The sequence below is a fragment of the Indicator indicator genome, chromosome 4, assembly GCF_027791375.1.
Source record: "Indicator indicator isolate 239-I01 chromosome 4, UM_Iind_1.1, whole genome shotgun sequence".
Taxonomy (NCBI): domain Eukaryota; kingdom Metazoa; phylum Chordata; class Aves; order Piciformes; family Indicatoridae; genus Indicator; species Indicator indicator.
Window position 1 is genome coordinate 29,836,603 of NC_072013.1, and position 18,572 is coordinate 29,855,174.

Here is an 18,572-nt window from a genome sequence, read left to right on the forward strand (position 1 = left end):
GGTTTTTGCTTTGTTTTCTTAAAAAAGCACACCACAAATAAATAAAAGTAAAAAGTAACAGTCCTCTATATACTCAGCATAATTTAAGCATAGAAATGTTAATATGTTAATGGTGGTTACTTTTTATTCTCCAATTCTTAATTTTCTAAACCATTAAATTATTACTCCCTGAGAGCTTTCAATGATTTTTATTATTATTAATTATTTTTTTGTCCTTTTTTTTTTTTTTTTTTTGGACTGACATTTGACAGGTAGTTCTGCTTACAAATTTGCAATGACAAAGAACAGCAAACCAGTAACCAGTTGAAAAAGGACCTGGCTAAGAGACGAGTGGTTTCTTGGCATCGCTGCTTCTGTGTGTCCGGTAAAGAAAAGAGAAAAGAAGGTGGGTGAAAGCTGGTGGATTTTGCACCAGCCCCTTCGTATATCAGAGACCTTTGGTCCTGACCCACCTTTACAGAGGATACAGTTTGTCCCATTGAACAGAAATCAAGAATAAAAATTACAACACGAGAAAATTTATGCTCTTTGTCTCCTCCGAGAACCGACCTTTTCCACCGTCCAGGGCCAGAGTGGGTCCTAGCAGTATAAATACATCTGTGCGGCCTTAGAGCGATAAGCACTTTGGGGTAACCTTTTTTCTGTTAGCAAGGTGGTGGCAAGAGGGAAAAGAGCGTTTCCCAAGGACATTGGGAAGAGCATCGCTGGGAGTGCCTGTGTCGCCGAGCTCAGGGAGCAGCGGGCAAGCACGGATCTGCAAGTTTTTTGTAACAATCACAACAATAACCAAAAACACGACCCACGGATTCAAGTTCAGTCAACTTGGATTTCGTCTTTTCTTCTTCAGACCGCTCGGCTGCAGGCGTCACCTGCAAGCAGCTTTGGGGGGCTCCAAGCAGGACAGTGGCAGGGAGCGGCATCCCATTGTTTTTCAGGACCATGGGGTCTGCTGGCATCTCGGGGTTGGGTCCTCTCTTGCTCCGCAGGTGCAGCATTGTGCTTGTGCATGGGGAGAACTAATTTTGGGAGTGGGTGGGAGTGGGGGAGGCAGCGCTGGCAGCCATGTAGCTGGGCTGCCCACACCCCAGCACCTGCGCCCTGACTATATACATGGTAAATACAGAAACAGAGTCGCCTGCGGGCAGGAAGGGTGTGCCACTGTTTTGCTCTGAGTCACAAGGCAGTGTAACGGGAATAAAAAACCCCCCTAGCCACTTGGAAAAGACTAACCCACGCTTTGCTTCTGCCGGGTTTTGTTGGTGCTCATTCTTCAGAAGTTGAGCTTGGTGACAGGCCTCTCGCGGCTGCTGTCAGCCAGCTGGTTGGTGATGCGCTTGCGGTTGCGCTTCAGTTTGGAGAGGTCCTTGTCAAAGACTTCTCCTGAGCGCAGGGCCGAGACGAGGTCGTCAAATTCGCCGCCCTCCTCCCCGCTCTCTTTCGCCTTCCTCGCCTTGCGCTCCCGCTCTCGCTGCTCCTTCAACTACAGGCCATGGAAAGGGAAGGAAAGAAGACATCTGACTCTCAGGCAGGTGGTTGTGGGGTGCCCAACACATGCATGGTGATCCCCAAACTTATGACATGCGCAGTTTTCTGCCCCAATGCTTAGCACATGGGAGCTGGGCAAGGTTATTGATACAACCCATGGGCTGAGGTCCAGAGGCCCATGGCTGCTGCTGGTTGGTCAGTGCAGCCCACAGGCAGCACCAGCTCTGCTGCGCACTTTACCTCCAAGATCTCACCAACTCAAGGTCATTAGTTAACTAAACAATCAGAAGTCAAAAATCAGAGGGTCTAAGAGCACTGAAGCTCCTTGACCATTCTTCAGTGCTCCCCATGCCACCATGGGGGCAGCACGGCATGGTTGCCATCCCTGGGAGCCCTGAGGGTGCTGCTAGACTCATTGGTGCCCACTCACCTGTGCCTCCATGCGTGCTCGGCGCTCTTCCTCCTCCTTCCTCCTCCTCATGTTCTCATTCTCCTGCTTGGCCTCAGTCACAGCTTGAAGGAACTGGTCAAATATGCCAAAGAACTCATCAGGCTGCATTTTGTCTGTGTCTTCTCCAAAGTGCTTCACAGCCTTGGAAAACTGGGAGAGAGAAGAATCTGTCAGTTTCAGAGATACCCACCTCATAGCAAAAGCCTTCATGGGAAGCCTTTAACCTGATGGAGCAGGGAGAAACATTTCCAGCAGCCACAGCGGAGAGCAGGGCTTTGCTGCATCAAGCCTTGCCTTAAACATGATATAAATAATCTGATGTTTTACCTGCTGCCCTGGGTGGCTCCTGAGCCCCTTCTCCCCTCCAGCTCTGCTGAGTCTCCCCCTGCCCGAGCTCGACTTTATTAACCAAGCAGCAGTAAAAACAAGGAAGCAAAATATTGTGGGACTGAAGACTGAAGACATAAAACTAATAGTAAACACGGCAGGGGAAGGGAAACTCGCACTTTTAAGTTTTTCTTTGAAGTATTTTTGGGGTATTATTTATCACTGCCACATGCTCTGCTATTGAAACCAAATGTGTTGGTGAAACTCCTAAAAGACACTTCTGCCCAGGCTCAGGCACAGCCCTGTGTGGGGAAATCAGGAGTTTTCCGGCCTTCTGTGCTGTTTGCACACCATTAATGGAAGGGAGTTGAATGAGGCCATGGCAAAGGTCAGGACAGGACATCCACGATCTGCCAATGTGTCCTGGTCCCCAAGGAGTCCATGAGTCGTCCCTGGGGCTGACATCCTTTGTTCTCACTTCCAGTTTGAAAGAGATTCTCTGTGCACAGAAAGTTTGTTCAAATTGTGAGGGCTCATTCTGGCGATAAGCATGCTTAAAAGACAAGAAAAACAAAATCAAAGCACAAACAGATTTATTGGTTGCTTTGATTTGGCTGGGCAGTCTGAGAGGAACATTTTTAAAGCTTGCCTGTATGATTTAGTTTTATTTGCAGGGGTGTCCCAGGCTCTTCAAAAGATATTTTAGGACATTTTTATTTCTTTGTTTACTTAAGAGACTTTGCACTTCAAGACACAGGGAGGAATCTGAGAAATGACACTATATAAGTCAAAATAATCGAGATTACTCTTACTGATTTTCACTAAGGTATGACATTTTCTGCCATGTTGCAGGAGATCCTGGTGTGGGTGGGGGGAAGGCTGAAAAAGTGATCCTCACAGGATATAAAGTTTATAAAACAATTATGTTTCTGCTTTCCTAAGAGAAACCAGTAACAATTTGAACCTGGACATGCGTCTAAAAAGCAAAGAGCTGGTGTGCTTTGCACAGTCCATCCTGTGCCATTATCACATTGCTTCAGAGTGGACTTGGATGGATGCTGGGGACCACAACCAGACCTTCTCCTTCAGATCCAGACAAGTCAGCAGAAGATCATACAATCTGAAGAGCATTTGTCATCATCTCCAACAATCCCAGTTCACTGCAGGGAAGATCTGCCAGTTTACCATCCACAGTTTAAAAGGATGGCCTAGGTTAGCCTGGCCTCAGGAAGGCCATGGCCAATCATAATGCCCAAGTATAGACGGGTGGTCTGAAAGACAGTGCCAGCTGGACATTGGTACAAGCAGGGAGAAGGAGGTGGTGAGACTTGGTAACTTCTGTCTTTGGAGAGGTAGCTCATTCAGTGGGACAAGGATGGGACTTCTAAATCAGCCTGTGCTGGACTATCTCCCTGCCACTTCAATCAAGATTAAGGCCAGGCCAGGGACAAGATACTGGAGGACTGTTTTTAGAGGAAATGAAAGCCAGTTGTGTGCCCTCTGCTAAAAGAGGGGAAACAAAAGGTGTTTGGGAATCACAGATGCCAGCCAACAGCCACCCCTCTGCTGTGATTTGAACCAGTCTGGTAGGGAGGAAAGGACAATATGGCAAGAAGCTGTTGCACATGGCTGCAAAGCACTCACAAGGCATTACTCTGGGGAAAGTGAATCTTTTGAGTAGCTTCTCTAACAAAGTCTGAAGCTGGCCTCAATTCATGTCACTGAGCTCCTCTCCCTCTTCTCTGGAGAGAAGAGCTGGGAAAGTCTCAGTCCACACTTACACACTGGATGCTGTTTTGTCCTGCAGAAGCAATGTCACTCAGGCAGCCTGGGTTGTCTCTGATATCAACCTCTGAATGACCTTATGTCCATCCTGAAGAACTGGTGGCATTTTGCCTCCTCCTCCATCCACACCAGACAGAATAGCTTGCTTTCTTGCCCCTTCACAGCCTTCCTTGGCCACAGTGCCCCAGCTGACACTCCTAACTCTAAAGCAAACAAAACTTGAGTATTTTCATTTTAAGACACAGAAAGCAAGGAAGCCTTCTAGGCCTGAGTTAAAGCTCTCTGCCAAAACTCAGATCCTCACAAATAGACATGATTCTTCCATGGCTAGACCCTGCACTGGACTTCCAAAAGACAGGTGTCTCATTGCTTTGTATAGCATATCTTGCATTCCAGAAGCAGCCTGTTGGCCTGACTTGAAATCCCCTCGTATGTGGGATTGTGGAGAAAGAAAAAGACCCTGAAGAGAGATGGGAATTTACCCACCAACCTACTCCAAACAAACCATGAAGAGCAGGCCAACACCTTTCTTCTGTCAGTGTCTCAGCATGACCTTGTTAGCATCTGAAATGCTAACATACAGCATGTGCTGTGGGAAGGGAACAATCAGTCCTGCTGACTGGAAGAAAGGCTGAAATGCTACCTAGATCTCAAGGTGACCTTACCAGCTCTTTTGCTTCCATTAGGAGATCTTCAACATCTGAGAAGCTGAAGCTGGCTAACGTGATGAACTGGCTGACAACAGACACGAACTTGTCACCTGATTGCTGAACCTGAGACTTCTGGAAGTCCAGTTCCTTTAGGGGGAAAAAAAAAGTAAATCAAGTCAGGCCCTGTATGAGGGACATGAATACCATTGGCCTCTGGTAGTGCCCTTGGGTGTGTGCCTGCATCAGTGCCACAGGTGCTGGCTGCACTGCCACTGCTGCTACCTCCTTCCATGGGTGAGACTGTGGATTCCTCCCCTTTACAACACCGTGCCTGCAGTCTGCTTCTAAGGCCAAATCCTACAAGACAGATTGTGGAAGTGGCAAAATTTAGCGAGACAGTGAGTCCTTTGGGATACCTTCACCATTTCATCACCACTTCAGCTGGGCTGCAGAAGTGCTCCCCAGCCTGAGCCCCAGTCCTCTGCAGTTTTACAGCCAAAGGAAGACCCCTCAGCACATCACAGGTCCTCCATGGGCATCATCACTAGACTTACTCAGCCTCCCTTGGCGTATTAGATACAAACCATGCACGTGCCTGACCACACATGGGGACTTTGCTGCCAAAACAGCCCTAAGAGGACAGGCACACATGCAGGGCAGGAAGGAAAGACAAACAGATCTCCAGGATGTGAGATGAAAGCAGCTTTGCTGGGAGCTGCCTCGCCTGCCTCCCTAAGGGGGGATGCTGTGGCGCTCAGAGCCAGGCTGGGCTATATTTGATTCAAACAGTACTCACAGTCTCCACTGCTCTCAGGCCGCTTCTCAGAGTGTTTATTTCTTTCTCCAGCTCGGTCATGCTGTTGGAAATGGCAGGATGTTAATTTTCAACCTTCCCAGGAAAGTCTACAATGAACCAAATTCCCAACCAACCTGATCATGTTTTTCTACTGGAAAGACCCCGGTGCTGCACGCATTGCCTTCTGTTTGCAGAGCAGGGTGTCTCCAGCAGCAAATTGGGCTGACAGCCTCTAAGCTAGGACAGCTGCCTATCTCAAAGTGGCTGCAGCTGCTTCTTTTAAAGCAAAGCACTTTTCTGTATTTTTAATCAAGGCGACTGTGCAGGCTTAGCATGTTCAGCAGCCTCCAGACCTCTCCAAGCAAAAGGAGAGCTCAGGAGAGGGCTTTGCTGAGCAGAGATTTCTCTTCCCCTCTTGAAGGCCAGCAGAAAACAGGCTTCTTGTCCCAGTGCACAGCTGAGAGTTTTTTAGAGTACCATGTTTAGGTGAATGCCATGTGAAGCATCCTTCTTAGCGGTGAGGCTTTCATAAAGGGAGACAACCCAGATATAGAGAAATTAAAATAAATCATCATGTCTGACACTGACTTTGCTTACAGAAGGCTCAAGCCCCTGATGAGCTTTGAGTTCAAGTGCTTATGGGTTTCTACCACAACATCTGAGGGAAAGCTTTCTCACAAAGACTCGATGACCACAGGCTTGACGCCTTTCCAGGGGTGTCTGTCCTATGACTGGGGTCCTTGGAAATGCTGATGCTGGGTCATGGGGCAAGAGCTGCTGGCAGGTTTAGTCTGGGAAAATGCCATTTTGGGAGCCCTGTGCTCCAGCAGTTCATTACTAGTTGTGGGATTGACAGAGGCAGCAATTTGACTTCACAGCTGCAGGGCTGGGGGGAATTTAGGGTTTTCCACAGCTTTAGAAACTTTTTGGTCTCCCTCTAGATTGGACCAAACCCAAGTATTACATACGCTGTCCAGTTCAGAGCAAAATGATAAAGTTTAGGGGGATAAAAACCCTCTGCTCAGAGGTTTTCTTTCCCATATGAGTATCTGCACAACAGCTGCAGATACGCAAGCACGAGAAAGCTGGAGCCTCCACTAGCTGGGAGTGTGCCCCGCTCAACCATAGTCTCAGCCAACACCTATGAGAGCAGCCAGCAGACATTCCTCATGGCACACCAAGATTTGTCCTGTCACTTTGTTTACTCCCTATGGCTGACAATTATTTCACATTTTAAATGTGAGGACATTTGCTTTGCATATTACAGATCTTCTGTGGGGAAGCCACTGTTGCTACAAGAGCACTTTGAAGCCTGAAAGATTCCTAAGCTGCTGTATACTGTGCATATTTGCCATCCCCTCTCTAGAAAAGTGCAGTTTCAGGCCTTTTTCATGTCCATGACTATCACAAATGTGCTGACTGCAGAAACCTGTGATCTTTGCTGCTCAGGTCCCTGAAACACCAAAGCCTGTAAGTTCCTGCTGAACTTTAAAACTGAAACAGAGCCTCATTGATTTCAGAGGGATTTCAGCACATACTTCAGGGCTTTGCAGAGCAACAGCAGATTCCTCCTGCACTTAAAAGTTCAGTGTGTGTTTAAATGGCTTTGCGATCGGGGCCTCTACCGGCAAAGAGAGGGAGGCAGCCTGATCCAAACAGGTCACTGGAAGTCAAGCAGGGTTTTAAAGCTTGTTGCAAACACCAGAAGCTCCATGTTGGTGGTGAAACAAGGGCCAGGCTGGACCTGGAGGCAGGTGAGCCCCTCACACCCTTGCCTGGTCCTGCCTGTGCCGCAGGAAAAGCCTCCCCACCACCCACAGATAAACAGCTGCCCTTTATCTGCAGCCACACTGCAACCGCTTCCTCCTGGATTACTTAATCTATCATTAGAAATTAATTAAATGCTTCTGCGGTGAGATAACAACAGGAAATGTCTGCTCCAAGGAGCTCTCCTCCCTCATGGTTGGAGGCTTGCAGCGTTTTGCTGCAAGGGCTGAGATTTAAAGCCACCAGGTGATGTCTGCTTCTGCCCTGGGCTGCTCTCAGACTAGAGTGGCCAGAGCACAGGGTCCAGCCTGGCAGCCAGAGTTGGTCTGAGACATGGAAAAGCAAGCTGAAGTGAGGGGAGAGGTGCTTCTGGTACTCCCCAAACACCACCTAACCCCTGCTTACTTGACTTTGGCTGCCTGTGGGATGTCTCGCAGCTCCTCATGCAGGCGGAGGACTTTGGGATATTTCTTTTCAACGATAGTGATGAGATAGTGCAGAAGAGTGATGTTCCTAGAAAAGAGAAGCAGCAAGGTCAGCATGGTGGCACCCTGGGGAGCCAAATGCTCAGTTGAAAACCCTGGTTAAATCCCAGCCCTGGCAATGAACTCTTAGGATTTCTGCAAGGATGCTGCTTGCTGCCCATGTGGGGACATGGGATGGGTTTCTCCCCTGCACAGCCACAGTGCAGAGCAGCCTGGTTGCTGCAAGCAAGGACCCTCCACAGGAGGAACCAGGGGAAGTGACTTGAGCATCACTGCTCCCATCCTCCATTGTCTTTTCTCATGGAAGACAAGGCAGGTTTAAGACCTGATGCAGCTTTTCTCACCCTGTGCATGGAGCTCAGCAGGGCAAAGTGAACCAGGCAATGGCTGCATCAGCTTGGGGGTGCTCCAGCAGGGGTTCCTGTGAAAAGGAGACCCTGGGACCCCTCCTTTGGCCACTATGCCACAGCATGACAGCTCTTGGCTTCTCAAATGGGGAAAAAAGCATTTGGAGGATGATGCTCCTAATTAGCCTCAAATGTGCCATTTAGCCAGCACAGGAAGGACAGCCCCCATCAATCCTCATGCTGATCTGCAGCTCAGCTCCAAAAAATGGACACCTGCACCACTGAATGTGCCAGCAGCAGGAGGGGGACTGCTCCCACTTAGCCACATCCCAGAGGCAATGCTCTTCCATTCCTCCATCATCCCTGGGGCCTGTGAATGCTACCAAAGACAAGAGCAGGGGCTGCTCACTTGTCAATGCTGGACTTGGTGTCTGCGATCTTGTTGAGGCTGGAGATCTTAAACCCGAAGGCATTGCCCCTCTGGCCCTTGTTCATGTAGTTCCCGAAGGCCAGGACCACCTCTAGCAGCTGCTGGAGGCTGCTGCTCTGTAGCACTGCCTTGGAGCCGGCACGGATAGCTGAAAGCAGAGAGGCATGGACCATTATCCCCTGGCACAAAATCTCCCTTTTTCCCTTTCTCTTGCAGCAACCACCTCAGTCACCCTGTGGCCAGAGAGTGACCATCGACTCCCTCTCTTCCTCTGTGTCACCGCAACCTCCATGCTGACCAGGTTTGCCCTGTCGTGGAGAGATGCTCTTCCTAGGAGCAGTCCCTGTGCCAGCAGAGAGCCCCGTATCAACTCTGATCACTTGCCTTCCACCTTGGGTTTGACTTCTGCAACTCTCTCTGCAAACTTCTTCTTGAAGTAGAGGGACTGCAGCCTTTGCTGATAATGGTTTATCCTGGAAAAAAAAAAAAAAAAGAGGTTTAGGTTGAGCTTTGCTCACTCCAGACAGACCTCAGTTGCTTTGCTGCTCATAGTTGTGCTTACAAAGCACTCTTGAACCATGGTGATTAAAAAATAATGACTGCACGTCTCCCTGAAACTATGCTGGGATGGGAAAAAATGATAACTGAAGCTACAGCTGTCCTGGGGTGGATCCAGATGGGCTCTAAAGCACATCCTTAGCCTATCCTAACTCAGCAAGTTCAACAAGTACATTTTTACACCTTATTGCTATGAACAAACAGGTTTTTTACAACCACTCCTTACCAAAGATGCTGATGAGGTCTGAGGCTCCCAAAACTTTATATGAGCTGCAGCTGGACACAGGCACACCAGCTACCAGCACTAATGAAACTGGACCTTCAGAATCTGTTGGAGCAGGTTCAGAGTAGGCCACAAAAAATATCCAAGGGCTAGAATCCCTCTGCTGTGAGGACAGACTGAGAGAGTTGTTCAGCTTGGAGAAGAGAAGCCACCAACACAGCCCAATCCAGCCCTTTCCTGGGCAAGTTACAGACAGCTCTGCTCATGTCAATTGTATTTAGGCTGAACAAGGTCTCACTTGTACAGAAATAGAAGTCTGATTTGAGTCACTTGGACCAAGGACCCACAGGAGACGTGCTCACAGACAAGGCCATGGGCTATACTGTCATTGTGCTAATCAGAGGTGACAAAGACATCACACTCAGTTACAGACCACAGGACAAATTAAAAAGCTGTGCTGGAAATCAAGGAAAATACTTGCATCAGCACATTATGCTTTCCACAGGAGCAACACTTGGGCAAGAGACTGTGAAGAAGAAAGATGACCTGCAATAAGAAAGCTTATTCTGAGCATCTTCCAGCCCTAAGGGTTCAGGTCTGAACTTTACAGCTCTGTCCTGCCTGCCTCTGGTGCTTAGCTGGTGTTCATCGATTTGTTCCTCAGCGAGGACAGAGTGTTTCTATTTCTGATCTCCCAGAATGATCCCAGATTGTAAAACTCACTGACTTTGCAAACAAGTGACTTGCTTCAATTTCAGCTAAGAAATTCAAAGAGCTCAGTACTCATTTGGATTTAAATAAGGAGCTTCAAGATTTTAAACTAGCACCTCTAGAGGATGTGTATGCCAAAGATAAAGTTATTCATCTCTGAAGACTTCTAAGCCCTAAATGATTACTACCAGGAGCGGGAAGAAATGTCATTTCCCTTCCATCTCATATATTCTCAGGGGCTCCAGGGACCTCCTTCTCCTGCAGTAAGGAGTGGGATTCATCTAAACAGCAGAATATAATTTACATACATCAGTTTTGAGTATTCACCAGGATATGTTTGTGTGAAAGGGAAAGGAGTACTTTGTTACCAAAGAGCACATCCTACCTGGGCCATGATGCATATTCACAGAGCTGTGCCAGACTGAGCTTTTCTCTCTCAAATTAGAGGGAAAATGTGTCAGGATGTGACCTGGGAAGCTAACACTTCTCTCCAGAGGATCCATCTCCCCACCCCTCCTCCCATGCTCTGGCCAGTTGCTGCTTGTCTGGGACACACAACACTGAATTTTATGAGCACACCATCATGTGCAATCCATATAGGTGGGAGCACCTTGCTTGCCCTCTCATCTGTTTGGCTCACTCGTTTCTTGATGTGAAAAACAGTGAGCAGGGATTACTTCCCAGCCAGGCTTGATTAAACACCCACCTTGCAACCAGCCTGTGCAGCCACTGGCCAAAACATGATTCCCCTGGGCCACCAACCTGCTCATTTCAAAGAGGAACCGGTCAGCCTTGGCCATACGGTCCAGCTCATGCTTATGCTCTTCCAGCAGGTCAATATCACCTTTCTCAGGAACAAACTTCAGGAGCTGAACAAAGAAAAGCACAATAGTGGACATGAGGTCCACATACAGTTTTTTAGGAGTAAAATGGTGACTTATTTACTTGAACCTCCTACCTTTTCAGCATGTACAGACAGTGACCCCAAGGCACCTGTGAAATAAGTGTTATTGCTGTCCCTGTGACCTTTCCCCCACATTAGTGTCTCTTTCTTCTGCCCTGCCACCACTCTGGTGTTACAACAGATGTACTACACCTGCTCCAAAGAGGTTTTGACATCAGCTCTGCCAGAGTTGATGTCAGGGACTCTCATTTGCTGCAACTCTACCTATTTGCAGATGGAAATTTTGTGCACTGAATCTTCCCACATCTCTGCTGAATGTGCAGCCAGCTCAACTTTAAGGACAGGTGAACAAAATGCTTCCAAAGGGATTAAAAAAGGGTGAAAAATAGGATTGCGTTTTGGAGGACTGCACAAAAGCTGAACAAGCTTTTGGGTGTGCATGAATTTCAGTCTGCATCCACAAAATAGGCTCAGTATCTAGGTCTTGGGGCAGACCAGAGTACAGGCATGGCATGTGGAGGCCATGCTCCTCCCAGTACCAATGCTACAACTGAGCTGCTTTCCTGCTCCTCCAGCCCACTTGGGTGGTTGTTCAACACAAATAATGTTGGGCCCCAACACACTTCTCAAAACTGCAGTTTGGTTCTGAGTGCCCTGCACAGGGTGGTTTCAACATGATATTCCCATGGAGGTGCATTAGACACATTGCCCACCTGCTCCAGCATGTCTTTTGGGAGGTCCTCCTGCTCATCCATTGTCAAAATCGCTCGTTTGATCTCCTCATTTGAGAGTTTCAGCCTGGGAGGTGGAAGGGAAGAAGAGTTATTCCCTGCCCAGCAATATGACAAGGTTCAGGAGAATTTCCTTACACACCCATGAACAGCTTAACTCCTGGCCAGCAGCAGCATCACAAACAACACTATATAGTGTGTTGTGAAGAAGGATGTGTGAGAAATGTGGTTAGGATGGTGCTTTGCCAAGGCAGCCCTGGCCTCACTGCCAATGGGGAAGTCAAAATCCCATTGGCCAATACCCCATACTGCAGCTGCCATCCCCTATTTTATAGCTGTCATCTTATAAAATTATTAAACTCTTGCTCATGACAATACTGCTCCTGCAGTGCCACCATCCCCAAGGGTCATGGGACCAGTGGAGGTCACACAGCTCAGCACTGCTCCTGAACCCATCACCACAATCCCTAAGGAAAATTTGGCCAATTTATGCTGTTTTTCTTGGATTGAAATGTTGCCTCCCCACCTCTCACAGCTGCCTTTGGTTAGAGTTTCCCTCTAAGATGAAAGAAATAAAACAAATCTGCAGAAATGGGTGTTCATCATCCCAGGAAATCCATAAAGGTTTTTTTGAGGGGTGAGGGTTGAATGTGCTTTGAAATGTATCAGGTTTGAAACCTTTTTCACCTTCCACTTCAAGTAACAGGAACTGAAGATGTAGCTATGAGATGTCTAAAATCACAGACCATTGTGTCACAGTAAGCAACAGCAGGCTGGTTTTCCCCCAGCAGCCTGTACCAAGCTGAGGCAATAGATGCCCTCAGCTCCTCCTGGGCTAGAGCAGCCATTAATTGCAGTTTAATTTGTCTGCAACACTCCCTGTGACCGCTCCCTGCAATGACTTTGATTGCAAAACCACACATACTTTTCTTCACATTTTGTGGTTGATAAAGTAGTCTAAATGCAAAAGAGGGAAAGCACAGAAACTCCTGAAACCGTCTGCCAACACTCTCTCCCTTGCTCAGCTTGCAGTGACGGCTAAAGCCATTGAAGCAGATAGACTTGAAAAACCCAAATCCCTGGTTCTTGCATGCAGGGAAAAGTTGCAGAGATGAAAAGACCCATTTGTGGGCTTTAGCAAAACCTATCTCCCTAGTTTCAGTGACCAGCACTGCCAAGAGGTGCTGAAACACTGCCTGTGGTTCAAAGGAATGAGCTGAAACCAGAAATATACTATGGTGGGATGTGAGACCTTGTGTCAACCTGAAGGCAGATCAGGAGCTGACTTGATCACTCCCAGTAATTTAATGAGGAGGGTACTTATCACCCAGGCACTGCTTCAGGGAGCAGACCGAGATCATAGAGCTGGCTTCTGGAAGACAAAGCTGAAGCACAAAGGGTGCTGGTCTCTAAGAACTGTGTAGCAAGAGTTTGGTTTAGCTTAAAATCTTTTGCTCAAGACCTGAAGTGAAGGATTTGCTCAAGACTCGAGTGAAGGATTAACTTTATGGAGGCTGGAAAGAAAATATTTGTTCCTTACGAACTCATGTTGCTCATATCATATTCAGTCCTCTTTCACCTTCTGCTCAAGAGAGCTGCCTAAGAGAGGGTTTGTTAAACAAGGAGTTAAAATCTCAGGCAGGGAAGGAAGCACAAAGGTTGCACTGTGCAGCAGCCAAGACAGTTGCTAGGGTTACCTACAAGGAGCAAACCGAGGATCCATGGAAAATGTCTCCTCTTATGCTTTCAGTGACCAGCAGCCATGTACTTGAGGACACCATACCTGTCCCATATGAGGGCAGCTGCTGGGACGGACATGACCCAAGGTAGGATACGAAGCTGCAGCAGAACTTCTTTTTACTCCCAAGCAGTGACATGAGAAGTCAGACCACCAACAAATGTAACCAGTCCTCAGTCCAATGAAAAGCAGAAACTGGCTGTGTTTGAACATTTGGGGGATCCCTGGGAGACAAATTGCTCCTTTGAGTAGGGGGCAGCTAGGCAGCTACCCCTCATCCAAAGCCAAAGCACACACTTCCCACCATGACTGTCTCCAGGAAGGCACTGAAAAATGAGGGTGACTTTTGTAAGCCCTGCTCATTAAAAACAGAGCCAATAATAGAATTTCTTTAAAAAAAAGAAGGGCTGAAAAAGACCCCTTTTCTCAGGAATCATCACAACCCAGTGCCAAGAACAAGAGCCTGCCCCAGCATCAGCAGAGAGCAAGTGCGGGGCGCCAGAAGAAAACAGCTTCCCAGACAACTCGATGGGAAAGGGGCCAGTGAAAGCTAGAAGCTTATCTATAACCACAATAATTATCATTGTTGGCAGCAGCTGTCGAAGGCGAGCCGTCTGAGAGGAACGGGGTCACAGGACTCGCTGTCACAGGGATTTAAAGCCAGCAGCCTGCCGATGCGAGGTGACAGCTCGCCAGCCTGACAAGCACTGGGCTGTCTGGAGTGGCCTTTGTTGAGTCCCAGGCAGGACGTAGGAAGTGTGAAGGGGGGGAAATGAATTCTGACGGGAAAGGGACACGCCCCCCCCAAGAAGCCACATTCATCTGAGAGAAATGCTTCACACCACGGGAGGGGAATCAAGAGAGCCATTCACCACCAGCACGGGAGCAAGGGCTTCGTCTGCATCCTGCAGAATGCAGCACTGGTAAGGCCACACCTTGAACACTGTGCTCAGTTCTGGGCCCACCAATATAGAGATGCAGAAGTGATGGAGCCTGTCCAGAGAAGAGCAAAAAGGCTTGTTAAGGACCTAGATCACAAGCCCTATGAGGAGCAGTTGAGGGAGCTGGGGTTGTTCAGTCTGGAGAAAAGGAGGGTGAGGGGAAACCTCACTGCCCTCTATGACTACCTGAAAGGAAGTTGGAGTGAGGACGGGGACAGCCTGTTCTCTCTGGTAGCAAGTGACAGGACTAGAGGAAATAGATGCAAGCTGTGCAAGGGGAGGTTTAGATTGGATGTCAGAAAATACTTCTTCACTGAAAGGGTTTTCAAACACTGGAATTGTCTGCCAAGGACAGTAGTGAAGTCCCATCCTTGGAGTATTTAAATGGCATGTGGACTTGGTGCTTAAGGACATGGTTTAATGGTGACCTTGCAGTGCTAGGTCAAAGGGATCAAAGATGATCTTGTAGGTCTCTTCCAACCTAAGACATTCTGTGATTCTGTGAAACACACACATGTGCAGAGGGAGCTAAAGCAAGGACACGGTGTGTTCACAGAGGAAGATCTGACAAGGCACTGACATTGGCAAAACATTCTCCAAAAAACAAGGACGAAAACAACAAGCATTAAAAATATTCTTGTGCTGCATTACAAGCTGGAGGAAAATCCAATGATCTCACTGCGCAGCAATTTCTCCCAAAGCAAGGGAAACGGGCAGAAAAATAAATCTACAGAGAGAGATAAAGTATCTCACTGACTGTAATCTTTCCATGCTGCAAGCCAGACAATGCCTGGTGAGTTTACAAATGTCTGGCCTAAATCAAGGGCCAAGCTTGCAGGTCCTTTCACATGTGAAAGTCTGTGTGTCCCCATGGTGGCCACGTGAGCAAGGCTGGAAAGCAGCAGCCCAGCCACAGTGAGCTACTCTGTGAGACCAGTCCCTTTGCAACACTGGGACCAAGGACCCACACCACAATCCTTAGGGATGGGCAGCTGGGGCAGGCAGAGATGAAAGAGTTTTCCCAGGGTCACATAAAATCTGCTGGAGGTGCAGGAGCTGGACCTGAACCCACCAGCAAGATGCCTGAGCTTCATCCCAGTACTGCCCTTCCTTTTAGCTGCTTGGCAGCACAATTAAATCACCCAAAGGGATTTTGGGCAGAGAAACTCACTCGTCATCCCTTGCAAAATGGGGGAAGGAGTCCGTCTGGCTGCTGCTGCAGTGCTAGAGAAAAGTCTTGCCTGGCTGGGAGCTCCACAGGATGAACCCCAAAGCACCTCCAAACCAGCAACTGGCAAAAACCACTGCACCCCCAGAGCCACTCATCCTTGCAGGGTTCCAATGCTGCAGGATGTCCCAGGGAAAAGCTGAATGAGAAGCCTGGGGACCACCCTGCAGAGCAGGTCTGATCCTGCTTCTCCCCTAGGAAATGACCCAAAGGGGAGGACAGCCAGGCAGTGGCCTCTGGGTTGCCCTATTTGTGGGATTAATTACTGGCAACTCATTTCCAGTCATTGCTTTCTTGGAAGAGAAAAGTTTGGTGGTGAGATGAAATTAAGACCTTTACTCAGTAAGACATGCAAGATGCCTTTGAAGTAAAGTGCTTGGGCAGCTCTCCTCCCCACCAAAGGGGCTGCTTGTGCGCTTAACATTCAATTACACGCTTAAACCTCTGACTGAATTACACCTAAACCCATTCTGACTGCGCTCAGCCTACATACACTGGGAAGCAGCCCAGCTAGTGCCCTGAATCCCATCACTTCTCTTGCTAATAGCTGGCTGCCACAGACATACTCATTTGCCTGTTGCCTTAAACTCTGCTTTCATCGTTGTCCTTTTTATTTGGGCTGCTAGGAAGTACAGAAATCCCCAGAAGCAACCCAGAGCAGAAACAGCCATAAACACAGCAATTTTATCATTGAACGCTGCAACTCATGGCTCACTGCACTCATCAGCCCCACTGCCTGCAGACCACCACCACGAGAGTTTGAAGAATCACCAAGGACCTTGTGTTACCCACCCAGTTTTGGTTTTTTTTTTTTTTGCAGGCATCATCCTCTGCATGCCTTCTAGGGAAGGAAATCAGCTAGGCTGCCAAGGCAAGGCACTGGCTCTGCTGATACACTGTCCGGGGAAACAGAGTCTGGGCACCCTGGCTGCAAACCCAACCTGTCAGTGACATTGCTCCATCCCAGATGGACCTGAATGGCATAAAAGCTTTTACACTCCCAAGGAGCAGAGTGAATATTTCTGAATGGAGCTGTATTTTACTGCTGTTGGTATTTTTTTTCTGGATGAGTCAGAAACAAGTGGCATGTGGCATTTTCTGCTGCTGTGTGGGTTTGGGTTTTTTTGATTAGCTACATTGATTGTTGATCCTTTTAGACCACCTCAGCCTGGGTTCTCATTTTCAGGAGTCAGTCTTACTGGTATAGTTTATCTTGCCAAAAAAGGTCCTTTTTATCCTCCTGGCAGCAAGCCGGGGATGGGATTAAATTGCTGGTAGCAGTGCTGAGCTTGCCTGATGAGGGGTGTGCAGGAGGCTGTCATCCCAGAGGGGCTGGGCAGCTGGAAGAGCAGGACATTTCCTTCCTGAAATCCAGATGTGGCACAGGACACCCATGTTGGCAGCCAGTCCCTGGCCAAATCACACCCTGCAGATACCTTCCTAACAGGAATGCTCTTCAACCACAATCAAAAAGCAAACAAAACCCAGGCTGAGGAAGAAAAGAGGTGAAAGACCACCCTCCCAGCCCATATAAAAGCTCCCTGGGTACAGCCCTTCTGGGGCTTTCCAGGGACACTGAATTACCACACATCCAGTTAAGTGCATCTCCCCACCCCATGTCACCCTGACACAGTGTGTAAAACTATAGCTGGGCTCAGGTGTTACTGGCTCTCCCCCCGACTGGTTCTTGTCATTAGAACCCCCCCAGAGGATGATGAGCAACCCCGAACCCACAGCAGGGTATCAAGCATCCCCCTGCTACCCAGAGGATAAGGAGATGTTAACCATACCTTGAGAGGAGGATATTGCAATTCTGAGCTCTCCGGCCATCTATGACCGAAAGCTCCTTGACTTTATGTCGAGAACTCAAGGTGTCATCGATAGCATCTTCCTTCTACAGAAAAATAAGGGGAAAAAAAGGAGAAAGAAAATCTTGGAGAAAAGCCATGAAGAAGCAAAGACATTTAGTACTCTCAGCACATAGCAGTGTGCTACACAGCGGGCCCCCATTAATCAGGAATGTCACCACGGGTTACGGGTAAAACTCATCGCCTGTAAATGAAACACAGTAAGTCATTTCATAAACCAGAGCTGGCTTTGAAGCCACTGGTTAGAAATGTAAATATTTTCTCAGACTGGGAAGATTTAAAAATCTGCAAACACAGAGGCGCTGCTGAATAAATAAAGCCAGGCTTTCTTAGCATACATATTTGTGATACTTCATTAAATCCTCACACAAAATATTTCATTACGGGCTGCTGCACACACTCAGCATCACTCTTGTTCTTCACCCCTGCTCCACACATCTGCAGTCGCCCTTCACGCATCAGCCCTCCGGAGCAAGCTAACCAATACAAGCTACCAGACTTGCAAACACAACCTGCAGCATTCGCTGCTCTTTCAGTGAAATTCTCCCTAAGCAAGGGATGTGAAAGCAGGAATTGGCGTGGCATCAGCACCTACATTTCCTAAGCAGCTTAAATTCATTACCCTCAAATGACTAACAGTATATCAAATGGTGGTTGCAGGCAAGTGGGCAGATCTATGTAAGAGCAGTTTTGCAGGGTTGTTGAAGGGGTTCATGTTGCCCCTGGTTTTAATTTACCGTATTGCATGTTTTAGTAAGGTTAATCAGTTAAAAGCTCGCTATTCAATCCTTCTGCAAGGAACACAACCTGGAGTTGCAAGGTCCCACACATTACAGACCTGTGCTAAATGCCTATGAGCGGAGGAGAGCTGGCATGTAGTCACTGCACGGGTTGAGAGTGAGCACAGAAATTCCAAATTCTCACTCTTTTTCTTGTCTGAATGAAAAACACCCAAACAACTATGAGAAGCAAGAAACTGCTGGGACAGGTGGTGTTGAAGGCAAAAGGCAAAAGCAGGTGAAAGAAGGTGAGCCCCAAACCACCTACCACCAGCTGCCCCTCTATGTGCCTTGCTGCTTCTGAGCACAGTGAAACAGCTTCAAGACATAGATATGAGTTTATTAATTTCCATGTTCTGATGAGCAAA

The 18,572-nt window shown here is 48.0% G+C and overlaps 1 protein-coding gene across 2 annotated transcripts in view; it reads right to left on the reverse strand.

Annotated features, from left to right (window-relative positions):
• Positions 1-244: 244 nt before the first annotated feature.
• The window catches only part of DAAM1 (dishevelled associated activator of morphogenesis 1), a 56,825-nt gene continuing 38,497 nt past the window's right edge, over positions 245-18,572 (reverse strand). For both annotated transcript variants that reach the window (XM_054400812.1, XM_054400813.1), the window contains 10 exons: positions 17,348-17,451; positions 11,633-11,717; positions 10,778-10,884; positions 8,908-8,996; positions 8,503-8,671; positions 7,667-7,774; positions 5,495-5,555; positions 4,714-4,845; positions 1,916-2,086; positions 245-1,480 (listed from right to left, as the gene is read on the reverse strand). In XM_054400812.1, the coding sequence (XP_054256787.1) occupies positions 1,271-1,480; positions 1,916-2,086; positions 4,714-4,845; positions 5,495-5,555; positions 7,667-7,774; positions 8,503-8,671; positions 8,908-8,996; positions 10,778-10,884; positions 11,633-11,717; positions 17,348-17,451 (1,236 nt within the window). In that variant the 3' untranslated portion in view covers positions 245-1,270. The remainder of the gene's footprint in view (positions 1,481-1,915; positions 2,087-4,713; positions 4,846-5,494; positions 5,556-7,666; positions 7,775-8,502; positions 8,672-8,907; positions 8,997-10,777; positions 10,885-11,632; positions 11,718-17,347; positions 17,452-18,572) is intronic.